General features: G+C 42.1%; 1 protein-coding gene across 1 annotated transcript in view; it reads right to left on the bottom strand.

Annotated features, from left to right (window-relative positions):
• cdh11 (cadherin 11, type 2, OB-cadherin (osteoblast)) overlaps positions 1 to 17,192 on the bottom strand; it is a 96,285-nt gene that overhangs the window by 25,942 nt on the left and 53,151 nt on the right. Inside the window, exons 3-6 of the mRNA XM_084376247.1 lie at positions 5,346 to 5,700; positions 4,104 to 4,243; positions 3,028 to 3,322; positions 381 to 500 (exon numbers count right to left, since the gene is read on the bottom strand). Coding sequence (XP_084232373.1) covers positions 381 to 500; positions 3,028 to 3,322; positions 4,104 to 4,243; positions 5,346 to 5,490 — 700 coding nt within the window. The 5' untranslated portion in view covers positions 5,491 to 5,700. The remainder of the gene's footprint in view (positions 1 to 380; positions 501 to 3,027; positions 3,323 to 4,103; positions 4,244 to 5,345; positions 5,701 to 17,192) is intronic.

Raw genomic sequence — 17,192 nt, 5'->3', positions numbered from 1 at the left:
TTGTGTTAAGTTACTGATAGTGAAAACCCAACATTTTATTTGATTTTCTTGCTTCATAATAACAGCTTTTAAATGACTAAATACAGGAATGTATTGGAAATGAAAGGTGTTTATAGCTGAATTATCTGAGCCTTGAGCGATTCTTCAATAATACTGCAGAGAAGAATAGTTTTTACAGCCGTTCCTTTAACCACGACTCGCAACCAGGTTATCAGTTAAATACACACCTTTAAATGGGTAGCCCTGTTGTAATGGAAATGCAAATCCCTGCCAAGTGAAGCCAAGCCAGCACGGAAAAAGCCACACCTGTCTTTGTGTGACACTACACCGAGGCCTTTCTTTGGTTGAAGTGTAGATGTATGTAGACCCACGGCACTCACCTGTCTGAGGCTCAACAGAGAAGTATGGTTGTCCCTGCAGTATGCTGTACACCAGTCTGGCGCTGTTGCCATAGGTGGGGTCATCAGCATCTGTAGCCGTCACCTGCATCACTGACGTACCTACAGGACAGAAGCACATAGACGGTCAAGTCAGGAGACTGCTCCGCCTCAGTGATTCGGTTCAGGAATAGTTTGACAAACAAGCATGTCACAGAGAATATGCTGATTCGCCTGCCTGCACTGCCTGAATTTGGATATAAAATGAAAAACACTCTGCCTCTTTCTCAGACGCTGCAGCTGTGCTGCACCTGCGAGGCCAGTCCCCACTATGATTTCCCTACATTTCATCATTGTCGGGTGGAAACATCCACTCTCCACTTTGGTGATTTTCACGTTTTAAATAAAACATTAGATTTCCTCCATGAGTTGACAGAGTTTTCTACTCCCCCTTGATTTATGAAACCCTTTCAAAATCCATCACATAATCTGAATAAAAATTATGGCTGTCACAAAAACAAGTCAGTTTGAAAATGTCTTGCTTCCAGCCGACAACAGCAATTTACTTCCCTATATCTCTGTTAACGAAACTTGACACAGTAAGGCCGAGCAAACAGGCCAAATAATTACGTTTGCAGAGGTCGGAAATACATTCTATTAACTTTGCATAATTGTTTGAATGTCCTTTTTTTCAGATGGGACACAACTCATAACACTAACTCACTCAAAAAGTCATAAAATCACAGAAATCATTTACAACTGCCAGCCTGCATTACCTATTTGAAAGATCAGTTTAGAGCTGCAGCTTTCACTTTGTCACTCTTGGAGGCAGTGAAAGTACAAGCAGCATGCAACTGCAGGGTGAGTTTCACAGATGCAGTTTGCTTCCTTGAAAAGTGAATTGTTACACCACGGTATTAATTACTCAAACCAAAACGCATTTCAGCGTGTGGCTGTAAAATACCATCACTTTTGAACACTTTGTGAATGAATTTATCCTAAAAATACACGACGAAGGCTTAACAGTCTTTTGCAGATAAGTCAAGATAGATCTTAGTCAGCCAAAATGTCATTTTTTTCCTTTGGACAGAACATATCTGGTAACCTGAAGGACAGTCTCGATGGAGGGCCGACAGTGAGACTCTTACTAATGGTCCTTTCGCATGCTGTTTAACTTTCCGTATGCGGCTGCACGAGGACCACTATCCTACTCCATACAAAATCCATCAGGTATATAACTGTAATCAAGTTTCATTCAATCCTGGTCTCCATGTGGCAGCTACCTTAAGTCTACAAGGTAAATTACAACTTGAAAGAGGTCGGCTTCTCTATCTGTTCTGATTCTGACTTCCATAAGGGGAACACGGACATAGTTAGGCAAAGTGCTGCCTTTCTCTATGTTCCACTTCTGTGATCGAGGATGACGCCAACCGGCGGCCCCTCCCTGCCAGACTCCTTTATTCGGGTTTCGGCTTTAAGAAACGGATGGGTGAAAAAAAAGGCTGAACAGAAGTCCTTTCAAAAGTTCTTTCTTTGGAAGTCCAGTTCATTGAGAGAAGGGATTTCTCTGGCTTTCAGAGGCAGCACCACTGCCAGTGTGGTTCATTTCAGGTCAGCCTCGAGGGGTTTTAAGACTATCCAAGACCACATAATATTCGGAAAGAAAATCTATCAAGATCTGAAGCTCTGAGTAAGGAGACTCTGAGGAGATGGTAGAAGCTCTTGCCAACGCCAATCTGGTGCTTAATATCTTCTTGCTTCTGCTTCTTTTTGAGCCCTTTTTTTTTTCCCTCTTAGGTACAAAGAAAGAAAAACATGACAAGGCTTTTTAGAAGCTGATTGTCTCAGCTAATGGAGCAGTCTGTTATCCACCTCGCTGTCACACTTCCTGTGGTCAGATTTCAGTGATAATTAATAATGTATGAAAAAGGCTGTTTCGCAGACAAACAACACTGTCGATGAACTCCATCAGTGACTTCATTAACGAATGTCACTCAAACTACAGTTGAGAGCTTTTCTGTACTAAAAAGATGTAATTTGATTTTCCTTTTTTCACTGATGTTATCAAATTATGTTTGATATCCTCAGACGGGACCGGCTTTACCAAAATAGAGCGTTTAAGTAGCATTCTTGTTACAGAAACTTAAGAAGTTCACATCCCTGTGCCCAGATCTTGTCAGCTTTGACAGGAGTGCAATGGAAAGCATCCTGACTGGAAACATCACAAACTGGCATGGTTCGTGCCCGGCCAAGGACAGGAAGGCTCTCCAGCCGGTGATTAAAACAGCCCAGAACATCACTGGTTACCCGTCTGCAGAGCGTCGGTGAAGTCTCTGCACAGAGCCCATCGAATACTAAAAGACAGCACCCACCCCAGCCACAGTCTGTTCATCCTGCTGCCATCTGGTAAAAGATATAGTATCCACTGCCATACCACGAGAGTACAGAGCAGCTTCTTTCCTCAAGTTGTGAGAATCCTTAACTCGTCCTCAACACTCCACCTTAAAAAATAGATTTCCTTGTGTAGGGACTACAACTTGCATTTTGTTGTTGAATGACAAATAAATGAACCTTGAGGACTGGGAAGCCATAACGACTGAGTCTTCAACCAAACCTTTACCTTTTCCCTAGCTGCAAACTGACTACTCACCAACATTGGACATCTCAGGCACCCTGGCATAGTACGGCCCGTGTAGAAACTCAGGAGGATTATCGTTGATGTCCTGAACTTTCACTATGAACTCTGAAGGAGGCTCCAGAGGCTTGTTAGTGTCTCTGTCCACGGCCTGGGCTGTTAAAGTGTACTGGGCCTGCTCCTCTCGGTCCAAGGTTTTCGTGGCGTGGATGTTGCCCGTCTTGTCATCGATAACAAAGATTGTTCCCGCACCTTCCCCAGACAGGATATACTTGATGTAGCCGGTGCCTGAGTCTACGTCTGAGTGGAGCTGAAGTTGGGAGGGAAGAGGAGGAGGAGGGTGAGAGACGAGATGGGAGTGAGATAAACCAGAAGGGAAACAGAGACATATGCAAAGACGGTACATGATTGGCGCGGACAACATCTGGATTTCAGATGGTGTGGAACTTTTACAGAAGAAGAGACAGACTGCTGATCGCAGCAGAGTGAGATAGGTAGTCTGTTCGACAGGCAAAAACTGGAAAACATCCTCTAGCTCGAGTGCTTGGAAGACGTGAGGCGAGGCTTCTATTCCTCAAGTCTACAAATTAAAGGTGCTGAAAGGCAGAGATAGACGGGCTGGTGGATGTGCCGTGTGAGACAGGCAAACACTAATAAGTAAGAGATTTAATACGTTGTCATCCCTCGAAAAAAATGAGGAATGTTCAACATTCAATTAAACTCTTGTTCTTCCTTTACAACTCCTGGACTGTGAAATATGAGGCTTTGTAAACATCATTTGTTGTTTGTTATGAAAAGCCACGGCTCGGGTTTGAGTGATGTTGTTGTTGTGGAGGAGTACCACCAATCATCTTCACCCTTGGATGTGAACATGACCTCTCCCTCTCTCTTTTATTATAAATGGGCAAAAGCTCTTTTAAATCCTTTTCGGAGTCGGTCGTTTGCTGTCACCCTGCATGCCCCCGCCGTGACTGTCAAGACGAGCAGTGGCAATTAATTATACAGAAAATTTTAAATTGTTATTTAGGTGCTAATCATGTTTCAGAAGTTGATGGAAAAATGCTTTATAACTCTGGCTTGATTGTACTCACCCTGCCCACCAGCACCGGGTCAGGTCCAGTGTACTCCTCAATGACAAAGAATTGATTCCAGACCCATCCTCGTTTGGACCTGTGGAGCACCTGCCCCTCCTTCCCTCCCCTCTGTCTGTGTCTGTGCAGCGACATGTGACCTACAAGCACAAAAACAAACGGAAACATTTCTTTAAACCAATACTATATTATTCGATCAACTAATATAAGTCCACAGCACATTTAACTGTCGGCTTTCATTCAATATTTTAAATAGAAGCAAAATAAAAAAAAGGGCTCATTTAAGTCACTCTGTGTCAAATGGATGAATTATCATCGCGACTGCGGTTTGCTCTCTGAGAATATTTTCAATAGTGTGAATTCAAAAGTGGGTGGAAAGCGGTAACCTCATGAGCAGAGAGGCCCACTTTTGAATTATGGGTCGCCGGTTCAAATCACAGCTGAGAAGATGTGGGTGGGCGATGTGAACGACACACGCTTCAGCAAGCAGCGTTTTAGGTGGCTCTTAGCGAGGCACTTCACCCGTGTTTGTTGCAGTGCAGCTGCAGGAGCAGGCTGTGGGTCGTGCTGATCAGCCACCATGTCTGAACATCTGTAACCGAAGGGTGCCTCAATGGAAAATATAAATAACTGTAAATTGAGAGAACGTAAATGTATAAAATCTGGGCGCAAATACACTTGAGATGCACTGAGGACCTAATTATCCAAAACCCACATGGGTGATATTTTGAGTAAGAGTTCACATTGTTGACAACAAATGTGAATTAGTGCTCACAGCTGGGATGGTAACATCGGTGGACTGTAATTGTCAAAAACTGGACAAAGTAATTGAGGAAAAGAGATTAGAGATATAACTGATTAATCGTGGTAAACATTTGAGCCATTAACTAGTTTCAATATGAGTTGATTTCACTATTTTGTGTTATTTGCTTTATCATTCAAGTCACTTGGTATTTTACTGTCTGTTCTTTTAACTCCCAATATACCCTACTTTGGGTTTGCATCACACGTAGGTCATGTCAGTGGTTTAAAACAGTTTGCTAATCCCAAATATTTCAAATGATTAACCAACAATTGATCGTCAAGGCAGCCAAATGTCAAATGAATTAAAATTGCTTCAGACTTCCATCCCTTGAAGAGATCATTGCGTCATCGTTACAGTTAAAGTTTATGAATATATCGTGCTGAGAACGTGACACATTAAATCCAAATAATGAGGAAACCTTATTGTTTTTGTCGTACCTTGATGTCTGTGTTTGTTGCCCCTTTGATCCAAAGAAACATTTGCTCTCCGGGTTCCTAATGCGACGCTACAGAGCGCAGAAACTCCGACCAACACCAGGAAGGCCCTCATCAGCCCGAGGCCGTGCCGCTTCAGCATCACCATCTTGCCCAACCGTTCACTCTGTCCCCTACTTTCTGGTTCCTCTCAGTGGAGCTCAGCTCCCACTGAGGTGATATCCTGTGTTTGTTAATGTAATGTTGTTGATGAACTTCCTAGTTCATTAGCTGAGATGGGGCCCGTTGGTGCAGATATTCATCACCGACTTCCACGTTCTTCTTCTTTGTTCACTCCTCTCTCCTCGAGTCACAAAGCCTGAAAGAGAGCAGAGGAGAAAGCCGATTGGTGCTTGACAGTCATAACAATGAAATCACTGCTTTTAGTTTAATTAAACTTTTCCAGACGGATTAGATAACGAATTTAAAACCGAGAGCGAGAACAACACAAACAGTTCACTTATCATCACTCACTCCTGTCTGTTATAAAGGGTGATGTTAAGCGACTACATTTGGAGAATAGTTGTTTAGTTGATTAGGACATGGCACTAATTATCTCGACAATGCTGTCTGTAAAGTCATTAGCTAAAATTCAATTAGACACAGACTGATTCAACGTGGGAGGTACAGCTCATGTACAACACCAGGTCGTTGTATTGCTCCATTTACAGCCCTTTCAAATGCAATTAAAGTAATGTAAAGCAGAATGATAATTTGTGAAAGTCATTCATTCAAATGTTGTAGAGTGCCTCTCCCTCAAACGCCATTACGTGGGTTTCAGTTTGATCTGTACAGGTGATGATTCAGGCGTATTTGCCTCTGCGGTACATTGATCAGGAGAAGGAAGACGTAATTTGATCAGTACAAGATCCAATTTTAACCATCCAACAGTCCTGACCTTGGAAGAGAAACTTTGCTTGTCCATTATTGGAAACTGCAGATGAATGTCAGTGAAATGTCTCTTAAAAGTTCAGTTTGTAGGAAAGTTTGAGTCTCATTCCCAGGACTGACGCTTTGGGATTGTGGGTCGGATTGGCTGCCACCCCAAAGCATCAGTATTTGACGAGGTTCGAATTCCTACAAATTGAACCTTAATTGTCATTTTAATAAAAAGTCTTGGCATATGAGCATCATAAAATTGATGAGAGCAATAGAGAAATTAATCAAGTAATGCAAAGATCCACTGAACAGAGGACTAACAGTGATTCAGCCTCTCGCAGCCATGCTGCGTCAGTGCTGTAGTCAAGACAACCTTAAATCGAGACCAAGTCATGACCAAAACCGGAGTACGTCAAGACTGAGGCAAGACCAAGACCAGTGTCCCACGCTGCATGACACGTTTACAATAAAATTTGGATTGGTCTTAGAGTAAAATCCAGAGTCCTCTTTGTCTGAGACCGAGACAAGGCCGAGTAAAATATTTGGTTGGTTCTGAGGCGAGGCTGGCACATTAAAAAATAGGCCTTGAGACCAAGACCAATTTAATCGTCACTATGGTGACGATTAGTGAAAAGTGTGTGGTCTTGGTCGCTTGAACCACCTGATCACGCTTCACTTAAGGCAATAAAGTCACTTAATTGACCCACACCTATATGTCAGATATGTCTTTTCCCAGACCAGTGGTTATAGGATATTGATGCATCATTTGCACACGGCTGCATCTCATCAATGAACTTCCATTATGGCACCTGACATGGCTGACAGGAGATTTGGGACACAACTGCAGATCCCCCCACTTTATATTCCACATAGACCTGCAGTGTCTCTCACTGAAGAGCCTGACATCCGAACAATGCCAAATTAGACTTGAAAATGATTGCACCAAATCTCTTAGTATTCCAAAGTCATTTAACACATGCAAGAAGCAAACGCTGGAAGTGATTATGAGCACAAATCCCTTTACAACTGCTACAAATAGCTGCGAATACAATCTCTTAAGGTGTGACTCTCAGGGAATTGCCTTATTCTTTTCCTTCTTTCTCGTTTTCTTTTGGTCTTAACCTGTACTTTGCTGTTTTGCTCTGCCTGTGCCATATGAATAAAGGCTGCGTATGCAAATGTGAGTATGTATTTAATATTCAACAGCTCATTAGATGAGAAAATTCCCTCAGGGCTCATTGGCTCCTGTTGACCACATGACCAGTCAACCAGGAAATGTTGACAGTTAATTCCATACTGGCTCATCATCTGGCTAATTATCCTTGAGTCTTTTGATTGATGTGCAAGCGTATACGTGTATGTGTGTTAGTTCCCCGTCTATTATTCATCTCTATAAGCCCCCGAAGCTGTTTCGTCTGTTGCCACCGCTTCAGCAAGGTGGCTGCTTGACGAGACATAACTGGGACTGAACTGAAAGTGCCTCAAGAAAAGAAAACATAAGGACCGAAGAGGAATCAGGGATGAACTGGAACAGTGAAGAAAAAAGTAACTCTGTCAGGACTTTCTTGCATAATTTTTCCATTTTGTAGGCTTAAATATTGAATAATGTAAAGGTGCACTATGTGGTTTAGGGAATTGCCTAAACAAACTGTATAAACAAAATCTCTTTGACTGAACAAACTGACCTCCAAAACTACATAGTGCCCCTTTTAAAACCATTGTTTGCAAATAATCTGGCTGGTTTTTCTGTGTTGGATCTCAGTTGAGAAACTTAAGACTGGCTAACAAATTTACAACACAAACACAAAAGCAAAACATTTAGGGAAAATCTATTCCTGGAAATCGTCACTTGTCACAGGTGAAATCATTTGTGAAGTTGATCAGAGAACGAGGCAAAACTTGAAAGGAGTCTGAAAAACAACAACACCGAAACAATTATAAACCCCGGCGCTCACTTGTTGTGCAACGAGCTGACACCTGCTATGCTGAATCTATTAACGAGCTCTCAGACTGTCATTTATGTGTCAAATTAAGTGTCTGCTTTATTTAACAAGTAAAAAAAAAAAACAGCAACTCCAAAATAAATTGCTTTCACCGATATCCCTGATACCCCGCTACCGGTCATCTGTTATTCGTCTGAAAAGACTGTCAAGTCAAGCGACGTGAAAAAACAAAATAATAAAACAGATTGATAGCAGCGAACAGAGTGACGGCTCAGAAATACTCAGCGTGGCTGTGAACATGATAACGTGTGACTTGTTTGATGACAAATGAAATGACCTCGCTGTTGAATTCAAATGAAGCAAATGCTGGAAACTGACTTAACAACACAATTTAAATGTCCTTTTTGCTCAGTTTAATTCCTGTATGTTCAAAAGGAGACAGATGTGCTGAGTTCAGACGTTAGTCTAGAGCTTCATCTGCATTTATTGATTAAAAATATTTTATTTTCCTGCATGTCGCGTATTCTTTCTTAGTTTTCTTTCCCTTCACTGACCTCCCTAATGGCCCCGAGAGCTGCAAAGAAAAAAGAGAGAGACGGAGAAAAGAAAATGCAACACAGAAACAGACAGTGATAATGGCTCCCCAGGGCGAGCATGCCTTTTGGCCAGACCACTTCCTCTGTCTGAATACATGACTCAAGAGTCGCATTAGAATACTGAACAGCATATGTGTGTGTGCGTGTGTGTGTGCACTGCTCCCTTGGGCTCATAGCGATGCTGTGAATCCATGAGTCAAGTGTTGGACTTGACTGCTGTGATTCATTGGCCAACATTAGACGGCAGCTAGACCCTGTGTGTGTGTGTGTGTGTGTGTGTGTGTGTGTCACAGAGGTCAGAGCAGTAGTTTTAAAAAGAATGCAGGCTGACGTATCCTCACTGACCGACCAATCACGAGGGTGCATTTGTGCATGAATAAGACTGACTGTCTACATTTCAGCCCTTAAATCTCTAAAAGCAACAGAACTGTTTGTTTTTAAATTATCCCAAATGTTTCCAACTATGTTCAAACTCGGAGAAATGCGTAATTTTATTCAAGTAGCCGTCCTTTTTATCTGGTCAGCTGTCGGTACGACTTCCTGGAGAGAGAGGAGGGAAGTCAGCGTACGTGACTAAACATAAATGTGAGTCAAACTTTATCTCGTCTGTGAACATTTTCTGCCTGAGCAAAAATGGTGGCTGTTCGACAATGAAGACAGCTCTCACGCTACTCAGGGTCTTTTGTTTTAATTGAGAGACACTTAACGACCGTTTTTTGTGTGACTGAGATTATCTGTGAACATGAATCTCTGCGTGCAGCTGTGATTAAATAATCAGGTGGTGTTAGAGGGAAGTGACAAGTTGGAAAAACTCGTAAGAATATTTTGTTGTCTGATATTGACTGATAGTTTAGCATAGAAATCAGTCTTTTAATCTTCGTAACACCATGATTAAAAAGTGTTTAACAGAGAGTCGGGGTCTGAAAGGCAGTGAAAGGTTTCTTTAAGTAGGTAAATGTGTGTCTCTGTTTGTCATGCTCTCTTTCTTCCTCTCTCTCTGGTTGTCTCACGCTGTGCTGCTTCAGTCGGTGATTACCTCCGGAACCGAAAAAAAAAACCCAACAAAAACAAATAGGAGGATTTTGCCATCTGTGAATGAATGGAGGCAATTTCTCAAAGGTCTTTATGGTATTTTATCCTATACCTGTTTTCAGTCTGCTCTCCTGTTTCTGCACAATCAAATGTTATGGTTTTATCTCTGTTCACAATATATCAAACCTAGTGTTCAATAAATATCATTAAACCGTGTTTATTTCCACCACTACGATGCCTTTTACTCATTCTCTGTCTCTATTTGTAGACATGTGGGAGAGTTGTGTCTCTAAGACTCGACCGTTGAGCAACAACGAAGTCTCTTTGGCTCTTTCTCCTTCCTCAACTCCCACTTTGTCTCCGCCTCTCTCAATCCCGCCGTCCTCTCAGCTCTCAGCACTCCCTCTGTCGGCGTCTCTGTCTCGACTGCTCTCTCTCTCTCTCTCTCTCTTTGCTGAGCCAAACCTCCAACAGCAGCACTGAAATAACACTGGAAAATCTTTTGAAGAAAAGAAAAATACAGACTTAACTCTGCTTTCCCCCCCCCCCCATACCTTTTGCTCCAACTTTCTCTATCTCCTTCTTTCTCTCAAGGGTTCAATAGTAATAAAGGTGATTCATTCATGTACGAATGAGATATATATCCCCGTCCGTGGCTGACTTTGTGTGTCTTTTCATTCTCTTTCCTCCTGTCTCCACATATTGCCTGTGTCAGGGATATGAAGGCAAACAGTGGACTTGCTGTACCTTGTCTGCACATTGTGTACAAAGGGAATAATACATACATATGAGAATTACAGGAGAAAGAAGGAGAGCTACGGGTATATTTGTTGGGATTTTTCCTTGTGCAGCCTTGTTCCTTCTCAAATTGGACAAGGCCTTTCAAACATGGACTTAGTTTGATCTTGAAAATCAAAGATGGTCCCAGATCATCCCCCGTATAAATCTCCAAACCCATTTTTTATTATTTAGCTTTCTCAGGTGATGTTTGGCTCCTGTAAACACTGGCAAAGTTGAGTTTTAACAAAGCATGGCTGCCATGACTTTACACAACTCTGTTGCTGACTCACATTTTTGCGAGTCTGAACTGACCACAGTGAACATGAAGTGTCCCCGAGCCTCGAAACTAAAGGATTATGTCTGGAGTTAACTAGCCGGCCGACATGAACACAGAATGGATGTAAAATGTGTTGTTTGTTCCCACGGCGCAGCCTGGAGGCGACATTTGTCCCCTCTGTGTTCTCACAGCCACTGTATCATCGTTTGTTCCTGCCACATTGGCGTCATTTGGCAGGATGGCGAGTCTGTTCTGACATGAACCAAGATGGTGGTACAGCAGGGAATTGTGGGAAACAGCCTCATTCGAACTTGAGTTTTGTTGAGGCAACGAAATCCCCACCGTCACCAGAGGAAGGTAACGTTTCTGCACACCACTGATACGTATTGACATTGCAACATTAATTGTCATATCATGTTCACATTACATGTGTATGAACCGACTTTCATGTCAGGCGGTGGAGGGGATGGCGGTGGAGCTGCAGGCAAGATGGCTACCAAGCCAGTGACCACAGTTCAAGGCTGCATTTCAACATTTGTAAGCATAAAACCACAAGAATTTTCAAGCAAACTTTGGGACAAATACCAGTATTTTTGGCAAACTGAGTTCGTGGCGACCAAAGCAGGTATTTTAAGCCAAAATATGATATGATCCTTTGCCTAAACCTAACCAGAGCATAAAAATGGCAACATAAAATTTAAAGTTGAACATAAAGAAACTTAAAAAATAAACTTCCAATGTAAAGGAATGTAAAGTTTCAACATATATGTGGTTTGCAGAAACTTTTATTCTGGTGATCGGGTTGAACAAATCTGTATATTTTAAAATCATGACAAAGGAAAATTACCCTAATTACCGTATTTATGGTAAATTGACAAGGAAGATCTTGCCTGATAAGATGCACCCAAGGACACCAGAACACAGGATTGGCTATTTCCATGACCAAACCTGTAAGCATTCACTCAAACCGAAGCCCCCTCCAGCCACCGGACCCCTCGATAACCCTGAACACTATTTGAACCAGATGTGGTGTTTTGTTCCATGCTTATGCTGGGATGAGAGAAGGGGGTCATATGAGGTTTAAAATGAGATTTTTCTTACTGTATAAATCCACCCCTACTCTCCAAAACAAATCCCAGAGCTTCTCTGCTGTGGATGCAAAGCTGCAGACCGTAAGTTTTTTCTTCTTTTTTTTTTTTCCTTTAAATGTCTGTGACATGTTCTGGAAAGAGAGATTTAACAAGATAAAGGGATGGGATGAAATGAACCCAACCAGAGGACGAAGAGGAGGGAGGGTGAACAGAAGAACGGCAAAACTCAACAGAAATAAACACAAAGTAGAGGTCATGTTCCTGTCCAGCGACTGTCAAGTGAATTTTACACACACTTTTGAGATGCTGCAAAGACCACACGTCATCATTGTTTCCTGTCTGCTGGGTTGAATCAAGGGCATTAGTTTTTGGAAAATTAGGTAAAAATGCAAGAAAACAAGATTTCCAGTAGAACATACTGGCTTGATAAGCATTTCTCATCATTATAATTCTTTCTAGGGGGGAGATGATCGCATGAAAACCAAGGACTACAGACAAAGAGGCTGAGAGGACAGAGAGAGATACAGAAAACTTACAGAGTGACCGACAGACAGCCAGAGAGCAAGACAGCCGATGTATTAAACTTCACTTTGGGTGTCTCGTTTCGGTGGCCGGCTCTTTGTGGTCTGTTAAAAGCTTAAAAAACAGAGCGGCGCCGAAAACAGACACCCGGCGTTTAGCTCACACCACGAAACCTGAGGCTTAATTGCCTTTCAATTAGAGGAACTAATAGGCCTGTGTGTGCGTGTGTGTGCGTGTGTGTGTGTGTGTGTGGGGGGGGGGGGGTGTATAGCGATTACAAAGAAAAAGCTGCAAAGCTTTCTCAGCATTCGCAAAAATAGGTATTAATGAGAGCCTAGCAACTGAACAGACCCATGGTTACTGCAGTGTTAGTCCTCGCAGTAGGTGTGTGTGTGTGTCTCTTATGTGTGTTATGAAATTTGTTGGTGTGCCTGTACGTGTGTAGAGTGTGCTGATTCCTGTTAAGCCATTAGTGAAATTCAAGTGCTAATTACCACCCACAAGACCCCACGTCTGCTGTTTACACACAAACGCACACACACCCACCCACCCAACACACACACACACACACACAGTTTGTTACTGTACTAATTTCTTTAATCAACCGCATTTTAACGTCATTAGTATCTTTTTTACATGAAAGGGAATGAGTTACTGAACGATCTTGTGCTGTTTATCGTCCAGAACGTGGAAGTCAAAAATGAGAGTTATTCAGAAATTCAATAATTATGTAATCTGATCAATGTGCAGTTTGTTATTAGGCGATTTGTTATGCTTCGTCAGCATTTTTACTTTGTCAGACAGTTGACCTTGTGGAAGACAACTTAATGATTTGCCTTTTTCCCTCAACCACACACCGAACACAGAACAAAGCCCAGTCAAAGGTACTCGGCAAGACTTCACTTACCCTGATCGCTGACTTTGATAAGACCGTGCTTTTGAGGTGGTGCAGTGAAAAAGGTGGCTTGTTAGCCATCTCTCTCTAAAGGTAATGCACTTTGTGTCGTGGCACTTAGATAGATTTGTGATGGAGAGAAGAGTCTGAAGAGGATCAGTTTCCTCAGCGAAGCAGATCTCTTTCCTCTTGGGAGACACAAAAGCATCAACCGATTCCCCTGTGGGGAAGAGGGGCAACATCATCCTAAGTGAATATGGACTCACTTTGCTTGAAAGCCAATTAGTTTTAACGTTGTGGTCCTCGGAGAATAGTTTGGAAGCAGTTCGGTGATTCCCAGTTGACCACAAGAACAGATCAGCAACAGGAAAAAATAATCTTTCCAAGTCTTTGTCATCCACAGAAGAACAGTTGCGCACTGAAGACAGACCTCTACTTACTGCCTCGTTCATAAATCACCTCTTGTTACTTCTATCAAAGAAATGTCGTATTAGCACCATTACAACCAGGAATGTGCTGTATTTTAATAAACTGACATTGTGGTATTTTGTTTTTTCCTCTATATTAAATTTCAATATGAAAAAAAACAGATAACTGGAATAGCTCGAGTTTAGTCTTTGGAAATAATGACTCATTCTGAAATGATTCGGGTGATTTCGTAGGCGAGTAGTAGTCTCTGCTTTGCTAGAAACAATTATCAAGAATTTTGCAGCCCGAACTACGACAATTTTAGAGACAGAAACTAGGAGTAACTTTTCCAACACTGGTATCAGAAGAATTAGGAAGAGGAGGGATCACTTAATTAATCCCCCTCATTGGAAATTCAGTGTTGTTGGCTGAACAAAAAAAGTGTTGTGACGAGTTATGCAAATTTGAGAAATGCTAAGTACACAAAGCTGTTATTGAAGACAAACAATGTGTTGACAGCAAACTTCCATTTGTTTGCGTGCAGCTAACTAGCACCTAATTAACGCCGCCATTGTTGTGTTTGGGGAAGTCTAGTTCACACCCAGAGCTAATTTATTCAGTTTAAAGTACTTTATTCCGTGAAAATAAACTCAGTTTACATGTGTATTTCTGTTTTGCTCATTTTTTAGTGGCGTCCTCAATTACTGAGAATCACACTAATTTGTATGGAAATAATATGCAATTGGTGGTAAATTATGTGCAATCAAAGCAATTCTCTCTGCTAACGAGACAGAGATGGCTTTTTACAATCATTTGGCAAACATGTTCCTTTCAATCGATTCAATAACCGGTATTATTTACTGTGTACATCGCTGTGAACTTGCTTCACCTCCTATAAAGACAGCTGCCTCATCATTTTTTACATATCATTTAATCAAAGGAATTGATTGCAACACAAAACCAGTATTTCCAACACAGACAGAGTTGTAATTATGGTTAAATTAATTAAAATTTGAAGCAACAAAATGTAAAAAAAAGGATAAAAATGTTTGCTTTGGATGCTTTGGGTTGGTCGTTCCAGTCTTTCACCAACCCAAAGCGTCAGTATTTGACAAGTTGGGAATGAGACTCAGCCATCAACCGTCTCATCCCCGGATCATTAAATACTGAAGCTTTGGGTTAACGGCTCGGCTCGCACTCCAACCCGAAGTGTCCGTATTTGATGACCTGACTTAAACATTGTAAATGGATGTTTTTGGGAACTTGTACCATAACCGAAAGAAAAAGGACTGCGCCATTGTAGCGTTCACAAACCTGTCAACCGTTCCTAACATCCCCCCTTCAATAAAAAAGCTCGGACAATTAATTTTGGGGAAGAAAAATAAGTTTTGAGTGCAGTGAAACATAATGAAAACACAAACAATGGCTCTAATGGGCTGAATTACTTCAGCAGGGCTCGTCACTCTGCTGTGTTCCTGATTTGGCATTTCAATCCTGGAGGAAATCCTCTGGGCTTAAAGCGAGTTGATGACCGAACCAATCAGCTCTCTCTGTTCCCTCTAAATGAGCAGCCGAAATAGACAGTAAAAACAACAGACGAGCTGATGAGAAACAGTTAAGCTCGAGGGCGAAACAATGCAGCTCCAATTAGCCTGCTGACCGCTGTTTATTGGCTAGTGGCCTGCATGGGGATGCCTCCTTCATTGGCCTCAACTTTGTGACTATAAGGCCTTTCACTCCCGACAATTGGAAGGACGAACTCCGCATTAGAGACTCTCGCAGTTAATTATGACGAGTAATCTCCAAAATGCCCAACGCTACAATTAGAAATGTGAAAATTAAAAACAGGCGATGTTGTGTAAAAACATGGTACTAACCATGTTAGAATTGACTTTGGTTAAACGGAAAGATTGTGAGCGAGGTCTTGGAGGGAGGTCTTTAATTAACCAGCACTTTAATTGTTCTTTCTCCTTCTCCCTTTGTCGGTTTGCTTTCTCCCACTTTCTCTCTTCGTCCTCTCTGTATATCTCTCATCTTTTTTTCTCCTCTTTTTCTTCTTTTTTTCTGTCACAGTCCAGCAGGATCCATCGCAGCAATTATAGCTGTGCATTACAGCGTTAGAATGACTCTGTAATTATGGCGGAGCACTACGAGAATATACTTAGGGATGGGAAACGAAAATGGATAATCACACGGTGCTGCACAACATCACAGGTTTTATGTTTTTGTGTGTCCCATTTGTACTTTTTCATCTCTCTCTCTTTGAGAGAACGGCTCATGACCCTCAGAAGCAGCCAGACAAAAAAAAACAAAAAAAAACCGTCCAGAATCAATCATCCAGTCTTCTTCTACCTCATGTGTGTACGCATCCACACATGGTTAATGATTGAAGTACTTCAAAAACAACTCTCTGGAGACATCTCAGGTTCAGAGGTCACAGACACGTACACACTCCATCGCGAGAGATTCATGACACCGCCACCGCAGCTTTTAATCTGAGAGATAAAAAGACAGATGAGCACGACGGGAGACGCGCCAAGACAAACACGGTGAGAGGAAGGGAATAGTCATGGGGAGAAGATGCTGCTTAATCATAATACTTAAAAAACGCGCACAATTCCTGGAAAAGAAACGAGGGAGGGTGGAAAGTTTAAAGGAATTTATGCTATGGAAAAGCAAGCGAAAAACCTGAGACTCTCTGTGCCTTTAGCTCACTCTGTCTTTCTCACTCTGCTTCTGTCTGTGTGTGTGTTTGTGTGTGTGGTTTTTGGTCTATAGCCCCTAAGGGAGGGAGAGAAAGCGAGAGGTGGGGGGGCAGGAAACGGTGGCGTCTGGAATTGATTTGAGGCTAAAGGAAAAATAAAATACTTCGGATTCTTAAAGGCTCGGGGAGCAGGGACAGATGACCGCAAAGAAATGAAGAAAGGTAGGAGGGAGAAAAAAGAGAGAGGCCACAGAACCACAAGAAAAAAAAAATAAAAAATGGCGGTTGGGATATAAAGCAAACATATAGAAGGATTTATACTTCTACTGCAATAAAGTCTGTCAGCTTGCCATAAGTGCACTGTGGCCGGATCTCATGTGTGCCTCTTCAAATATGCACAAAGGGGTTGGAGAGGCTGCATGACATTGAGATTCTTCTGCTCGGGCCAAATCTGTGTCTCTGTGTGCGGAGCTGGTGTGGACTGTTGACAGAAAAACAACAGTTGAAGACTGATTCGAAGGACAGCCAGATGACTTCATATTCAAGGCATGAGATTGTCCAGAAATAGCAGCTCCTGCACCTATTTTGCAGCAGTGCCAGTCCATGATTGAAGCGACGTGCAGGAATATGAATTAGTCACTTACAGCAACTTCACGGTGCTGAAGTGTAATTCAGGTGAAGTAT

The sequence above is a fragment of the Pagrus pagrus genome, assembly GCF_965226575.1.
Source record: "Pagrus pagrus genome assembly, chromosome: 15".
Taxonomy (NCBI): Eukaryota; Metazoa; Chordata; class Actinopteri; order Spariformes; family Sparidae; genus Pagrus; species Pagrus pagrus.
Note: the sequence above shows the minus strand (reverse complement) of the source record. Positions and strands in the feature narration are given on the sequence as shown.